We start from the raw sequence: 14,187 nt of genomic DNA on the forward strand, positions 1-14,187 counted from the left end.
TTCGGGTCCCTGGGGGACATTTTCACTCTGTGCTGACAGTGACCCACAAAGCATATTAAATTTGAACTGTGAAAACACACATTACGAGATGCAGTCATGTGTTAGTACCAAACCAGGCTGTAAATCATGGCTATTATCTGGATTCTTCTCAGTTTTATTCGAAGTCACTGTTTATTTACAGGGTGATTAAGGACATGCTCCGGCCAAGGAGAATGCAGCAGAGTACTTGAAATCTTTACAGCTGTAGTAAATCCAGACAACACACTGTACCTGCTAGCTTGCTGCCGCCCAACAGCAGTGGTGTACTGTCTGTGATGGACCACAGGTCCAGATCTCATGACAGATCTCCATCATGGAAGGCTTGGAGGGGGGTTATCAATGGAGATACAGGACTCTATGATTGAAAAGCATCCCCACTTTGTCAAAGAAAATACATAATAACACGGAACTGGAGTGAGAAGAAGCGGTTAAATAAGTGGTCATTTTAAAACTGTCCTGTTAGTGACGCATATTCCAACATCATGACATGTCATCCACTCTAAAACCCTCGCTGATGGGCTTTTAGTTCTGTTCCTATGGGAGATTATTATCAGCCGAAACTGTCTTGAGAGTTTTTAAAAGCATTTGATAGTTCACACTCTGTTCCCATTGAATCAGAAAAACTTCCTGTTTGTAAAACGATGTGTTAGACGGCATTCCCGTGTCCACCCACACTTCCTGTCAGGTGACCAGCATGTGCTGTGTTGTCAGAATCTATCTGCCATGTTGAACCTGCACAGTCTACCCTCAACACGACCTCTGAAGCCTTGACTCTGAGCCAAAACGTATGTTAGATTCTGTCTTTCTATTAGTCATACAGCCGCGGCCCTGAAGGGCCTCATTACTGTTGGTTCCCATTCAAATCCACTGCAGTGGACGTGGAGGAGGAGGAAGAGGAGGAGGAAGAGGCCAAACCAGGAATATATTAAATAGAAAATGGACATGGATGAACTGCAGAGGAGAGCAGACCACTCTCTCAGGACCCACCTCTCCTCTCCCTCTCTTTCTTCTTCTGTTACTCTCTCTTTCTCTCTCTCTCTCTTTCTCTGCCTCTTCCATCTTTGTCTCTCACTCTTTCTCTTTGTTTCTTTCTGTTTTCTCCGTCTCTGACTCTTTGTTGCTCTTTATTTCCTTCACTGTTTCTCTGTCTGTCTCACATTCTCTGTCTTTTTCAATACCTGCTTCTGACTCTCTCGCTCTCTTCTTTTTCTATATCTATCTTCCTCCCTTTGTATATATGTCCATCTATCTCTCACTCTCTTTCTTATTCTCTTCCTCTTCTGTCTCTCTCTCTCTCCATCTCCTGACCCATGTCTCTCTCTCCGTCTCCTCACCCATGTCTCTCTCTGCCTCTCTCTCTCTCTCTCTCTCTCTCTCTCTCTCTCTCTCTCTCTCTCTCTCTCTCTCTCTCTCTCTCTCTCTCTCAGGTTTTTCATTTTGACCTTCAGACACTCTTCTTCCTCCTCCTGGTGCTTTAATAACGTTCGGGGAAATGGGAAATGTGCTCTCAACTAGAAATTGAAATGGTTTCACTGCAGGGTGTTGATATTCTGGAGGAGAGAAAGTTCTGAATTATTTTTTATCAAGTTTGGTTCACCCTCATTTTTAATGAAGCAAAATGGAGTGTTTGAAAAAAAAATTGACCTGAAAACCTCAATTCAGCGACCCCAGGCAGTCGTTTGGACGCGGTGTCATCTCCGTTCAGATGGCTGCTTTATGAACGTTCATGCAGTCCGTGTTCATCTATTTAACAAATGTGGAAAAATCACTTAGATGACATTTTTGTAGATCCAAATTAATACATTGTTACGCAAGACTATAATGTTTCACAGCCATCACATTAATTCTCATGACTACTGACTGCTGGGAAGGAAGAAAACTATCCCAAATGTTTCTTTATGAATGTGGAGCTTCTGGGTGGCATGGCGGTCTATTCGTTTGCCTACCAACACGGGGATCGCCCGATCGAATCCCCATGTTACCTCTGGCTTGGTCGGGCGTCCCTACAGACACAATTTGCCGTGTCTGCGGGTGGGAAGCTGGATGTGGGTATGTGTCCCGGTCGCTGCACTAGCGCCTCCTCTGGTCGGTTGGGGCGCTTGTTCGAGGGGGGGGGGGAACTGGGGGGAATAGCGTGATCCTCCCACATGCTACGTCCCCCTGGTGAAACTCCTCACTGTCAGGTGAAAAGAAACAGCTGGCAACTCCACATGTATCGGAGGAGGCATGTGGTAGTCTGCAGCCCTCCCCTGGATCAGCAGAGGGGGTGGAGCAGCGACCTGGACGACTCGGAAGTGTGGAGTAATTGGCCGGATACAATTGGGGAGAAAAAGGGGGGGGAAAATCCAAAAGAAAATTAATGTGGAGCTTCATCTTACCAAAGAGCGGACCTTTAACCTCGACCACGTTCATACTGTAAATTTAGTCTGCATTAATTATCATCCATTTTTGTTTCTGGGATAGGCTCCAGCATCCCCGCGACCCTGACAGCAGGATAAGTGGTTTGGATAATGGATGAATGGGTACAGCTGGTCAATATATGGACACAACATGGATATGGTGATGTGAGACTAGATATGGTCCGGGGTTTTGATCATGGTGGTTTTGGTCATGGTAATATGGTGATATATCTTAAATGTTGTCATCCGTTGTCTTAAAGGCTGCGTTAAAGCAAACTGATACAATTTTCTGAACTTATGAGACTGTTTTTGTTTTTTATTTTCCCCCTTTTTCTCCCCAATTGTACTCGTCCAATTACTCCACTCTTCGAGCCGCCCCGGTCGCTGCTCCACCCCCTCTGCTGATCCGGCGAGGGCTGCAGACTACCACATGCTTCCTCCAATACATGTGGAGTCACCAGCCGCTTCTTTTCACCTGACACTGAGGAGTTTCACCAGGGGGATATAGCCTGTGGGAGGATCACGCTATTCCCCCCAGTCCCCCCTCCCCTCGAACAGGCACCCCTACCGACCAGAGGAGGCGCTAGTCCAGTGACCAGGACACATACCCACATCCGGCTTCCCACCCGCAGATATGGCCAATTGTGTCTGTAGGGATGCCCAATCAAGCCGGAGGTGACACGGGGAGTCGAACTGGCGACCCCCGTGTTGGTAGGCAACAGAATAGACTGCCACGCTACCCAGATGCCCCCTTATAAGACTGTTTAGCTGAGTGAAATGAACAATGCATGTCTGTCTACCTGCTTGGTCATCAAGTCCACGTTACTAATGATCATTTCTCAGCATATTCATGAGCGTAAATATCTCATGAATGCACCAGTAGTTGTGATATTTGATTTTGTCACTATCACCCAGCCCTAACACTATATGTATTTATAAATATGGTCTGGTCTATCACTGTATGCTGTCAAGTCATGTCAAGTTTATTTGTGTGGTCCTAAATCACGGTTGAGGTCTGTCAGTGGGTTTTACATTAACATAAATGTGAATAACTGAAAAAAATGCTGTTTGGAAACAACATTTATATTCATTATGCTGATGGTTGCTTGGCAAAATCTTTGATATATTTGACTATCTGATCAAATAAGCTCTCTTTAATCATAATAATAATAATAATAACAATATTATACATACAGCTGTCAGACACCAGCCCAAAATCAGAATGTGTCCATATTCTCATCTGCACCAACATTAATCTGTTGAAACCATCGATCCATCTCTCCCTCTGACTGCCTATATTACTTTTAAATGAGATGCAGTCGCTCCCTCTTACCTCAGCAATTCCATTTTCACAGCATCGGTGGGGGGAATATGGTGTAGATGCAGTGAGCGAGCGTTCGCTGAAATTAAACAATACGGCTGGAAACGATGTGACTGTTTTCCAATTTAATTTCATACTGAGTAACCTGAGACTTGATATGCATTTTATTCTCTTTTCCCTCTGCCACGGTGCAAGATAGTGACGGGCTCTGCCACCGGCTGGACTCAGAAAAGTGGGGTGGGGGATAAGGGTTGATGGTGTGTGTGTGTGTGTGTGTGTGAGTGTGTGTGTGTGTGTGTGTGTGTGAGGGGGGTTGTAATGGAGAATAGCACCATCACCATTCTCTGACAGTTAACATTTCAATCTCGCTCCGTGGCAAAATCCCAAATTTGACATGAAATACCAAATAACACAGCAGAGAAAAGGGGAATGCTTGGAGAGGCTGCAGGGGAGGAAAGAGCAAACATGGGAGGAGTAGAAAAAGCACCTCAGATGCAATGGACTCACTGAAAAGTGTTATGAAAGAACAAATTAAGAAGAGAACAAACAAAACAATACATCATTTCAAACATACTGCAAGATACCGAGTTCAGCTGAATTCAAACTTTCTCCTCAAAGTAACTTGTGTGAGGAGTTTTACTGTGTAGCTAGGTCATATTTTACTTTCTACACTGGTGTTTAGATGTTCAGTGATGCTCTCCACCAGAATGGTTTCCAGCCACTGTGGCCATAGAAAAAGCTCTGGTTTGTAGACTGACGGGACCGCATGCAGCCGACAGAAAAGCACATGTGAAGGTCAAAGCCACTGTGGGCTGACAATATGCGGGAACATGGCGCTCCATAACCAGCCAAATTAAATTGTGAAAATACAGAGACGTTGAAAAGCATCCTTTAACCCAGCGGTCCCCAACCCCCGGGCCGCGGACCGGTACCGGTCCGTGGGTCATTTGGTACCGGGCCGCAGAGAAAGAATAAATAACTTACATTATTTCCGTTTTATTCGTTATCTGAGTCTGAACGATGTTTTATTTTGAAAAATGACCAGATTCCCTCTGTTACATCCGTCTATGACTCACTCTTGACGCTTGTCTCGGTCACGTGATACGTTGCCGCTAAAATTAAACCCACAAGCTGGCAAAATGAGTAAAAAACAAACGTCTTTGGAAAGTTTCTTTGCGAAGGGGAAAAGGCCCGGTGAGGAGACAGAAGAAGAGCCTACGACTTCCAAGAAAAGAAAGCTGCATTTAACAGACAATACCAGGAGTCCTACTTAAAATATGGATTTATCGCGACAGGCGATTCCCGCGCACCAAGCCCGCTCTGCATAATGTACGGCGACCGGCTCTCTAATGAGGCAATGAAGCCTTCAAAACGGCTTCGCCACTTGGAGACCAAGCACCCTGCATTAAAAGACAAGCCTTCGGAGTATTTTGAAAGAAAAAAGCATGAACAAGAAGGACAGAAGCAATTACTGAGGGCTACCACATCAGCAAATGCAAGTGCACTGAGAGCATCACACTTGGTGGCTAATCGTATTGCTAAGGCTAAGAAGCCATTCACCATTGGTGAAGAATTGATCCTGCCCGCCACTAAAGACATTTGCCGTGAACTTCTAGGAGAGGCTGCGGTTAAAAAGATAGCACAAGTGCCTCTTTCGGCCAGCACCGTCACTCGGCACATTGAGGAAATAGCAGAGGACATTGAGACACAATTGTTGGAGAGGATTAATACATCACCGTGGTACGCACTCCAGGTTGACGAGTCTACAGATATTGACAACAAGGCAACACTACTTGTTTAGGTGCGATATCTTTATCAGGAGGATGTGCATGAGGATATGTTATGCGCACTATCGTTGCCAACCAAAACCACAGCCGCAGAACTATTCAAGTCGCTGGATGATTATATATCAGGAAAACTGAAATGGTCCTTTTGTGTCTGCATATGCACAGACGGAGCTGCTGCCATGACCGGACGGCTGTCTGGTTTAACTACTCGGATTAAGGAGGTTGCACCTGAATGTGAGTCTACGCATTGTGTCATTCACAGGGAAATGCTGGCCAGCCGAAAAATACCACCGGAACTTAACAGCGTATTGAATGACGTCGTTAAAGTTATTAACCACATCAGAGCACGCGCCCTTAACCCGCGCCTGTTCGAGCAGCTTTGTGAGGAGATGGACGCGGAGTACAGACACCTTCTCTTATACACAGAAATAAGATGGCTATCCCGAGGGAGATCGCTGGCCAGAGTGTTTGAATTACGAGAGCCGCTGCAGAGATTTCTCTCAGAAAAAAGTCACTGCTGGCAGCACATTTCAGTGACGAGGAATGGGTCGCAAAACTTGCTTATTTGTGCGACATATTCAACCTGCTCAATGAACTCAATCGGTCACTTCAGGGGGAAATGACAACTGTCTTCAAGTTGGCAGATAAAGTAGCTGCATTTAAAGCCAAACTGGATTTGTGGGGACGGCGTGTGAACAGAGGTATATTTGACATGTTTCAAACATTCGCGGGGATTTTGGAAGAGACTGAGACCGAGCCTTCATTCTCCCAGCTGGTGCACGATCACCTGTCTTTGCTTTTAAAAGTTTGAGCGCTACTTCCCAACCACAAAAGACCCACGAACTGCCAAGGAATGGATCCGCGACCCATTTGTCAACCTTAAAAGTATGTTCGAGACAACAACTCTGCCGGTGTTCTGGATTAAAGTCACGGCAGAATACCCTGAGATCGCCACAACAGCACTGGAAACCCTGTTGCCATTTCTGACATCCTATTTGTGTGAAGCGGGATTTTCTGCAGTGACAGCAATCAAAAGAAAATTACGGAGTAGACTGGACATAAGCAACACACTTCGGGTGTCATTGTGTCCCATTACCCCTAGATGGGACCGTCTCGTTGCAGAGAAACAAGCTCAGGGCTCCCACTGATTTAGCGTTATGGTGAGTTGTATTTTCATGCAATTTGTGTTTGTTTTTGTGTTGTATCTTATTTTGAAGGCATGTTTAAACGTTACCATGGCGACCAGAGAGTGTTGGGGGCAGAGAGGATGTTACTCATGTTATGTTGTTGGCGCGATGTTACGAGGACGCTGTTAATAAAGTTGCATACGAGTACACAGTGGATTCACGTTTATCATTATATTTAGAAAATACCACAGTTTTTATGCCGGTCGTATCATTTTATTTTGTGTATTTATCCGCCACACCTTAAAGGCCGGTCCGTGAAAATATTGTCTGACATTAAACCGGTCCGTGGCGCAAAAAAGGTTGGGGACCGCTGCTTTAACCTGGCCAATGTTCTTAGCCTTGGTATCCCATTATAAAGCGCTGAAGAAAAGATTTTATAAAAAGATGATTCAGGCTGGCCATCAGTCAGATTCTGATTTGATGCCATCTTCCCCTGGCTCTCAGTTGTGATACATTTATTCACCTCTTTTTCATTTCATTTCACATTTCTTCACGGTACCTTTGGTCATCTGTCTACAGGTTCAAGTGTTTGCACAAAGATGATACGTCATTCTAACTTTTAACAATTCGTTTAATTTCTTTCATTTGAACTATTTTTCCGTAATACGAATTTAAAGGTAAAACTGTAATCTAATTTGTATGATTTTTCAGAGAATTGTGAAAACATTGATTAAGATGAATTGCTGACACTACGCTAATGAGTAAAAAGTATTAACCATTGAGTTTGGAGGATGTGTATTTCCCGTCTTCTGAGAAGCGTTGCTGATGAGTCCAGTAGACTCCCAGTAATTTAGCTAAACTAGGCTAACTGACTCTATGTAAGTAGAACACACAGTAAAAGTGCGGAAACCGAAGTATCCCTATCTATGATATTATTGGTTTGAATGTTTTGCTTGCCCACCCACTCCTACTTGATGATGCAGTCACAAAAACTTGACTGTTTAAGACGAAGTTAAGGTGTCTGTGAATGTTCTCATTCACCCAGGTCATGGTTGTCCAAAGGAATAGAATCTTGTGCAACTGGACTTGGTATATATCCGTGAAGATGTTTCACCTCTCATCCAAGAGGCTTCATCAGTTCGTGCCTTTCTGACTAGACCAGGCTAGTCTGACTGGCTGGTAATGAGACTCAGATATTTATCCTCTTTGGAGTCGTTATCAGAGGTATTGATATGCATGGCTCTTTGTGATCCGATGTTAAGCAGCGACGGTCGTTGGGGGTGTTGGTTTCGACTTCGTTAGTGCTCCATTCAGTGGTGGATCAAGAATCTGTCGGACAAGGTACTTACCCAATCAGAGAAGGAGGTCTTAGCCAAAGGACTGAACTTCGCCATGACACCCAAACAACTACCTATAGTTGACCACATCACATCCACAGAATCAGCTATAAGTAAAAACAATCTAACGGAAACCGAGGCGGAACAGCTTAGGTTAAAGGTATCAGCAGCTCTGTCCAATGCGAAACTCCCTCCTTCCAACCTAACCATGGAGGAAAGGAAAGCCGTGACAGCCCTGAGCATGGATGAAAACATCACTATCCTTCCAGCAGATAAGGGGAGATGCACGGTTATCCTCAACACAACAGACTACTACACCAAGATCACGTCATTACTCAGCGACACCGACACCTATGAACCTCTGAGACGCGATCCAACTAGTGCTTACAAGAGGAGAATAATAAAATACCTACAGAAACTACAGAAAGGAGGAACCATTGGCTGGATACAATACCACCGTCTCTACCCACAAGATAACATTCCATGCATATATGGACTCCCTAAGATCCATAAAGATGGAACCCCCCTCAAGCCCATCGTCAGCAGCATAAACTCGGTCACGTACAACATTGCCAAACATATAGCCAACATCTTGACCCCTTTAGTGGGCGAAACACCTCACCATATCCAAAACCCCATTGACTTTGTGAACAAGGTCCAAGGCGTAAAACTGGAACCGAATGAAACCATGGTATCCTATGACGTGATCTCGTTATTCACCTGCATCCCAACCATCGAGGCTTTGGAAACTGTGAGGCAACGTTTGCTATGGGACTACATCCTCCACAATAGGACCAACCTCAGCCCAGACCAGATTTGCCAACTACTGGACCTTTGCCTGAACTCTACATATTTCCCATTCAGGGGCCAGTTTTACAGACAGAAACACGGCTGTGCAATGGGCTCACCAGTATCTCCCATTGTGGCCAACTTATGTATGGAAGAGGTAGAACACAGGGCCCTGAACTCCCTTCAGACGAACACCTCCGAGCCACTGGTTCAGATATGTGGACGACAAATGGATCAAAATCCAAACACAAGAGGTGCAAGCGTTTACCAAACACATCAACTCAGTGGACAAGAACATTAAGTTCACAAGGGAAGACGTAAAGAACAACAGTTTGCCCTTCTTGGACTGTGACATCCACATTGGGGAAGACAGGAGCCTCCACATTGGGGTTTACAGGAAACCTACACACACAGACCAATATCTACTTTTCGACTCACACCACCCTCTGGAACACAAACTGAGCATCATCAGAACTTTGCAACACAGAGCTGACAGTGTGCCCAGTAGCACTCAGGCCCAACGGGAAGAACACAAACACCTGAAGGGAGCTTCAAAAACCTGCGGCTACCCCAGTTGGACCTTTGTGAAAACTGCATCATGTTCCAAAAAGACCAACCGGGTGAGCGATGAGGAGAAAAGGAACAGAAGGAATAACATAGTCATACTGTATGTTTCTGGGGTCTCCGAGAAACTCAGGAGAATTTATAACAAACGCCGCATCTCGGTATACTTCAAACCCAGCAACACACTCCGACAAAGACTGGTTCATCCCAAAGACCGTGTACCACACACCCAGAAAAGCAATCTGATGTATGCTGTACAATGCAATGAGGATTGCACTGACCTATACATAGGAGAAACCAAACAACCACTACACAAACGGATGGCCCAACACAGAAGGCCGAACTCCTCAGGACAAGACTCGGCAGTCTATCTACACCTAAAGGAGAAGACACACTCCTTCGAGGACAGCAACGTACACATTTTGGACAGGGAAGATAGATGGTTTGAAAGAGGGGTGAAGGAAGCCATCTATGCGAAACTGGAAAAACCATCCCTCAACCGAGGAGGAGGTCTGCCACACCACCTATCTCCCACTTACAATGCCCTCTCTACCTGGGAGACTCAAGAAGCTTAGCCCTCAAGAACAACAATCGGTCACTAACGGCTCCAACGACTCATGACCACTGAATGGAGCACTAACGAAGTCGAAACCAACACCCCCAACGACCGCCGCTGCTTAACATCGGATCACAAAGAGCCATGCACATCAATAGCTCTGATAACAACGGGCGTTGCTAAACATTGGAACACAAAGAGCCATGGACATCTATAGCTCTGATAACGACTCCAAAGAGGATAAATATCTGAGTTTCATCACCAGCCAGTCAGACTAGCTTGGTCTAGTTAGAAAGGCACGAACTGATGAAGCCTCTTGGATGAGAGGCGAAATGTCTTTACGGATATATACCAAGTCCAGTTGCACTCGATTCAATTCCTTTGGAGAAGTTAAGGTGTTTAAATTTTGATGTAAAATTATTTAAAAACAAAATTTTTGTGAGTTTTCTTTTTTGGAATAAGTTCTCAAATCAATCTACCTATCAAGCTAACAAGGTATAAAAAAAAAATCTGTTTCCATCTCACGTTGTCTTTGATGATGACTGCTTCTGATTTGCCTTTTTTTTTCTCCTCACAGCAGATCCAGGATGCAGCCGACCAGGGTGTCCTATTTGTGGGTTTCATTCAGGAACCCTATGGGGCACCATGCACCAGGATTAGAGAACCAGAGACCCCATCCCTCTCTCTCCACTCCAGCCCCAGCTCTGTGCTCGGCTCCTTGGGCAGCTGCAGCCCTTCCAACCCCTCCAGCCCCAACAACCACAGAGATTCAGAGGTCCGCAGCGAGGCCATGGACATCACTGAAGATGAGGCCCCGTGCAAGGCCGTGGAGGCTGCACAGGACAAGCAGAAGGAACTGACGGAGAATGACGCCAGGTCTGAGGTGGAGGGCAGCCATGATGCGACGTCACCGGCTGGACCTCTGATGTCAGACAGGGATCTGGAACAGGAGCTGACTGAGGAGGACTCGCTGACGCACAACAACAACAAAGCCAACACCACAGAGAAGAAGGAGAGGTCATGGTTCCGCACACGGAGAGGTGATGGTGAGTTGTTGAAATGCCTGACTTTATAATCTGTCTTTTAAATTTGATCAAACTGAATACACATGTACACTTTCTCAAAACTGGGTACGTGTACATGCAAATGTGAAATCTGATTATGTTTTGCTGATATTTTGATTATTGTATACACATGGATACTGGTAATGTGATTATTCTAATAGCCAAGTCTACGCGATTCTTTGCATAATCGCTGTATCCCCCATGGAAACGACCTATGTAACACTTCCCTCCATCTCTCCATCGTTTAGCATTTGCATTGGATTTCCCACATTTTCAGGTTTAACTTTGGCGTTCCTTGTAACCAGCGGACAGTGGCCTTCGTTTAAGTATTTGTAACAGCTGAAAGTAGATCACATCGTCATCAGTTGTCTTTATCAGCATCTTTACCATTTTTCTCATACCAAAAGTACGGAGACTTCTTCGATACTATGGCAACATGGTGGCCCAGTGGTTAGTGCTGTTGCCTCACAGCAAGAAGGTCCTGGGTTCGAACCCCAGGCCGTCCAAGGTCCTTTCTGTGTAGAGTTTGCATGTTCTCCCCGTGTCTGCGTGGGTTTCCTCCCACCATCAAAAAGACATGCATATTAGGGTTAATACTCCTGTCTGTGCCCCTGAGCAAGGCAGTGGAAAGAAGAACTGGAGATGGTCCCCGGGTGCTGCAGCTGCCCACTGCTGCTGCACAATAGATGGGTTACATGCAGAGAACACATTTCATTGTAAGAATATGCTTTGTTGTACGAATACAATGTCAGATAAAGTGGCTTGAATGTCTTTCAGTCTTTACTGTGGCAGCCATGTTTGTTGCAGTCGGGGATCTGGACTTCCTGCTGACATGTACAGTGTCGAACACCAACAGAAACCACAGTGAAACAGTCACACGTATTAAAAGATCCAAAGAATGGTCAAACATGGTCTTAAATGGTGTTAAATGGGTTTTAAATATGTCATTAAGACCTCACACCAATTTCAGAAATCTGATAAAGGTGTACTACTACATTACCATAATCAGGGTTAGATCCGCGTATTAGTGTGCATGTAAACACACTGACACACACACACACCCAGGTTTAAACTGTGTGTGTAGCTTTTCAAAGCTACGCTGAGGATCTTGTGTTGTTTACAGAGCAGCTGCAGAGGAGCAGCTGGAGGTGAAGTGGATTTAGATGGTGGCAGCGTTGCTCATGTCGCCTGGGGAGTCAAACTGGTAATCTGTACACTCTGGGCTGTCATTTCTCCGTCACCACCGCTCTGTGTTTGCTTTGATTTTATTTCCAGCTGCACCTACTGCTTACCTAACTAACCAAGTTACTTAAATAAGTAAACATATGGCATCTGTGGAAGTGTCATTTGTCTCCTCACCGTTACACAACATTGTGCAGCATCGCGAAAAACCTGCCGAATCCTGCATACAAAGGCAATCTTCTTGCAGCTGCAGTTTGAATCCACAGTTGTACAGTACTTAGTCTGTGAAATTCTCCACGACATTTTGGTCTGGTTGTTTTCTGTTGTTGTTTTCAGCCGCGGCACATTTCACGGCTGATTTTCTCCTCACACAGAAGCAGACCGCCACCGGCACAGCCTCCGTGGGTAATGCACGGTAGTCCCATTTCCTGTGTGAATGTAATTGAAATTACCATGGGCGTTTCTAGTTGTGCCGTTCGTTACACAAGCATTTCTGAATAACACAAGGAAGGAATCTAAACCACCACATCAAAGCACGTGCACACACACACACACACACACACACACACACACACACACACACACACACACACATATATAAAAACATACACACGCAAATGTACACAGGCACACAAAGACACATGCAGATACATGCAGACACACACATATACACTCAAGTACACACATACACTTCTCATATATTCATGTTTCACAGTTGCTGTTAAAAATATGTTTTGAAATATTTGCCTGTAGAACTGGGCTTTGTACACACCTTCATGTGTGTGTGTGTGTGTGTGTGTGTGTGTGTGTGTGTGTGTGTGTGCGTGCGCGCACGGGTTGGTAGATCGATTCATATTGTGCATAGTTGCATGCATCTGAATGGCCATACGAGTGCTTGTGAGCACATGTACAGTATCTGTTGTATACATGCGTGTGTGTGTGTGTGTGTGTGGGGTGATACACACTTGGCTCCATGGTAGACTGCAGCCCACTGGTCCATCTGAGCCTCCCTCCCTGTTTCACAGCGATATAATCCCCCACTCTCTCATCCTCTACCTCCCTCGACTTCACCCCCCCCACCCCCCCACCTCTCTCATCCACCTCTCAGCCTTCACCCCCCCCCCCGAATCTCCACACCAACACCACAGCCACCGGCGTAGCAGCCAGCTACGTGCGTCAGAGTGTGTGCCAAGCCCCCATGTCCCCTCTCCGCTAATGCCCTGTCTGCTGAGGAGGCCCCCGAGTCTCAGCTTGTCCACCATAATCCTCAAAGCCTGAGGTGAAGGGTGTGCAGACACAGCAGAGGAGCTGGCCCAAGTCGGCGGCTTATGGTTGAAAGCGAAACGACATCGGCAGGGAGATAAGTTTGAAGATTTAAATATTTGGATAGGCAAGGAGGGGATAAGACAAAGAGGAATAACTAACATGGTGGTAACCGTTGAAAATGATGAAGGGAGAACGAAATCCTCTGTCCTATGCCGTCGGCAGCACCACTTCGCTGCAGATGTACCTATGTGCATGTATGGCCGTTGACACCTCATGGAAACCAAAGCTTATATCAGCAGCGCTCCTGGGAAAAAATAAAAAAGGAGCAATATTCAGACACAAAACAACAACCCCAAAAATAGTGAGATGTCCTTGGATAGTGCTTAAAAATCACTGTAACCGAGGGTCTTCTTTGTGATGATCAAATGTAGCTCACAAACACAGGGCTCCGCTGTAAACTGAGAACGATGAAAGAATCCGCTCAGAACTTACTTGTACTCGTGAGAATTACCCGTCTGAAATCTCCAGTGTTTTAATCAGGCTGTACGGGGAGGAGGTCCAACGCGTTGCTGTGATCTGGAGATCCATCCTGTGATAAGCGCTGTCTTACTGCTAATGGAGTGAGTGTCTGGCTGGGATTAAGGCAGCTGATGATTGAATAATGATGTGTCAGGGCGGCGGTGCTTAATCTGAAAATCATGAGGTCCAGCGGTTCGACTATAACTGGAGAGGTCCAAGAACATATCATTACATCAG

At 45.6% G+C, this 14,187-nt stretch overlaps 1 protein-coding gene across 2 annotated transcripts in view; it reads left to right on the forward strand.

The window, feature by feature from the left end:
- Positions 1 to 14,187, forward strand: part of LOC130117813 (raftlin-like) — a 171,009-nt gene that overhangs the window by 85,055 nt on the left and 71,767 nt on the right. Inside the window, exon 5 of one of the 2 annotated variants that reach the window (XM_056286051.1) lies at positions 10,497 to 10,965. In XM_056286051.1, the coding sequence (XP_056142026.1) occupies positions 10,497 to 10,965 (469 nt within the window). The remainder of the gene's footprint in view (positions 1 to 10,496; positions 10,966 to 14,187) is intronic. The other variant, XM_056286052.1, reaches the window with a different exon arrangement.

This window comes from Lampris incognitus, chromosome 9 (genome assembly GCF_029633865.1).
Source record: "Lampris incognitus isolate fLamInc1 chromosome 9, fLamInc1.hap2, whole genome shotgun sequence".
NCBI lineage: Eukaryota > Metazoa > Chordata > Actinopteri > Lampriformes > Lampridae > Lampris > Lampris incognitus.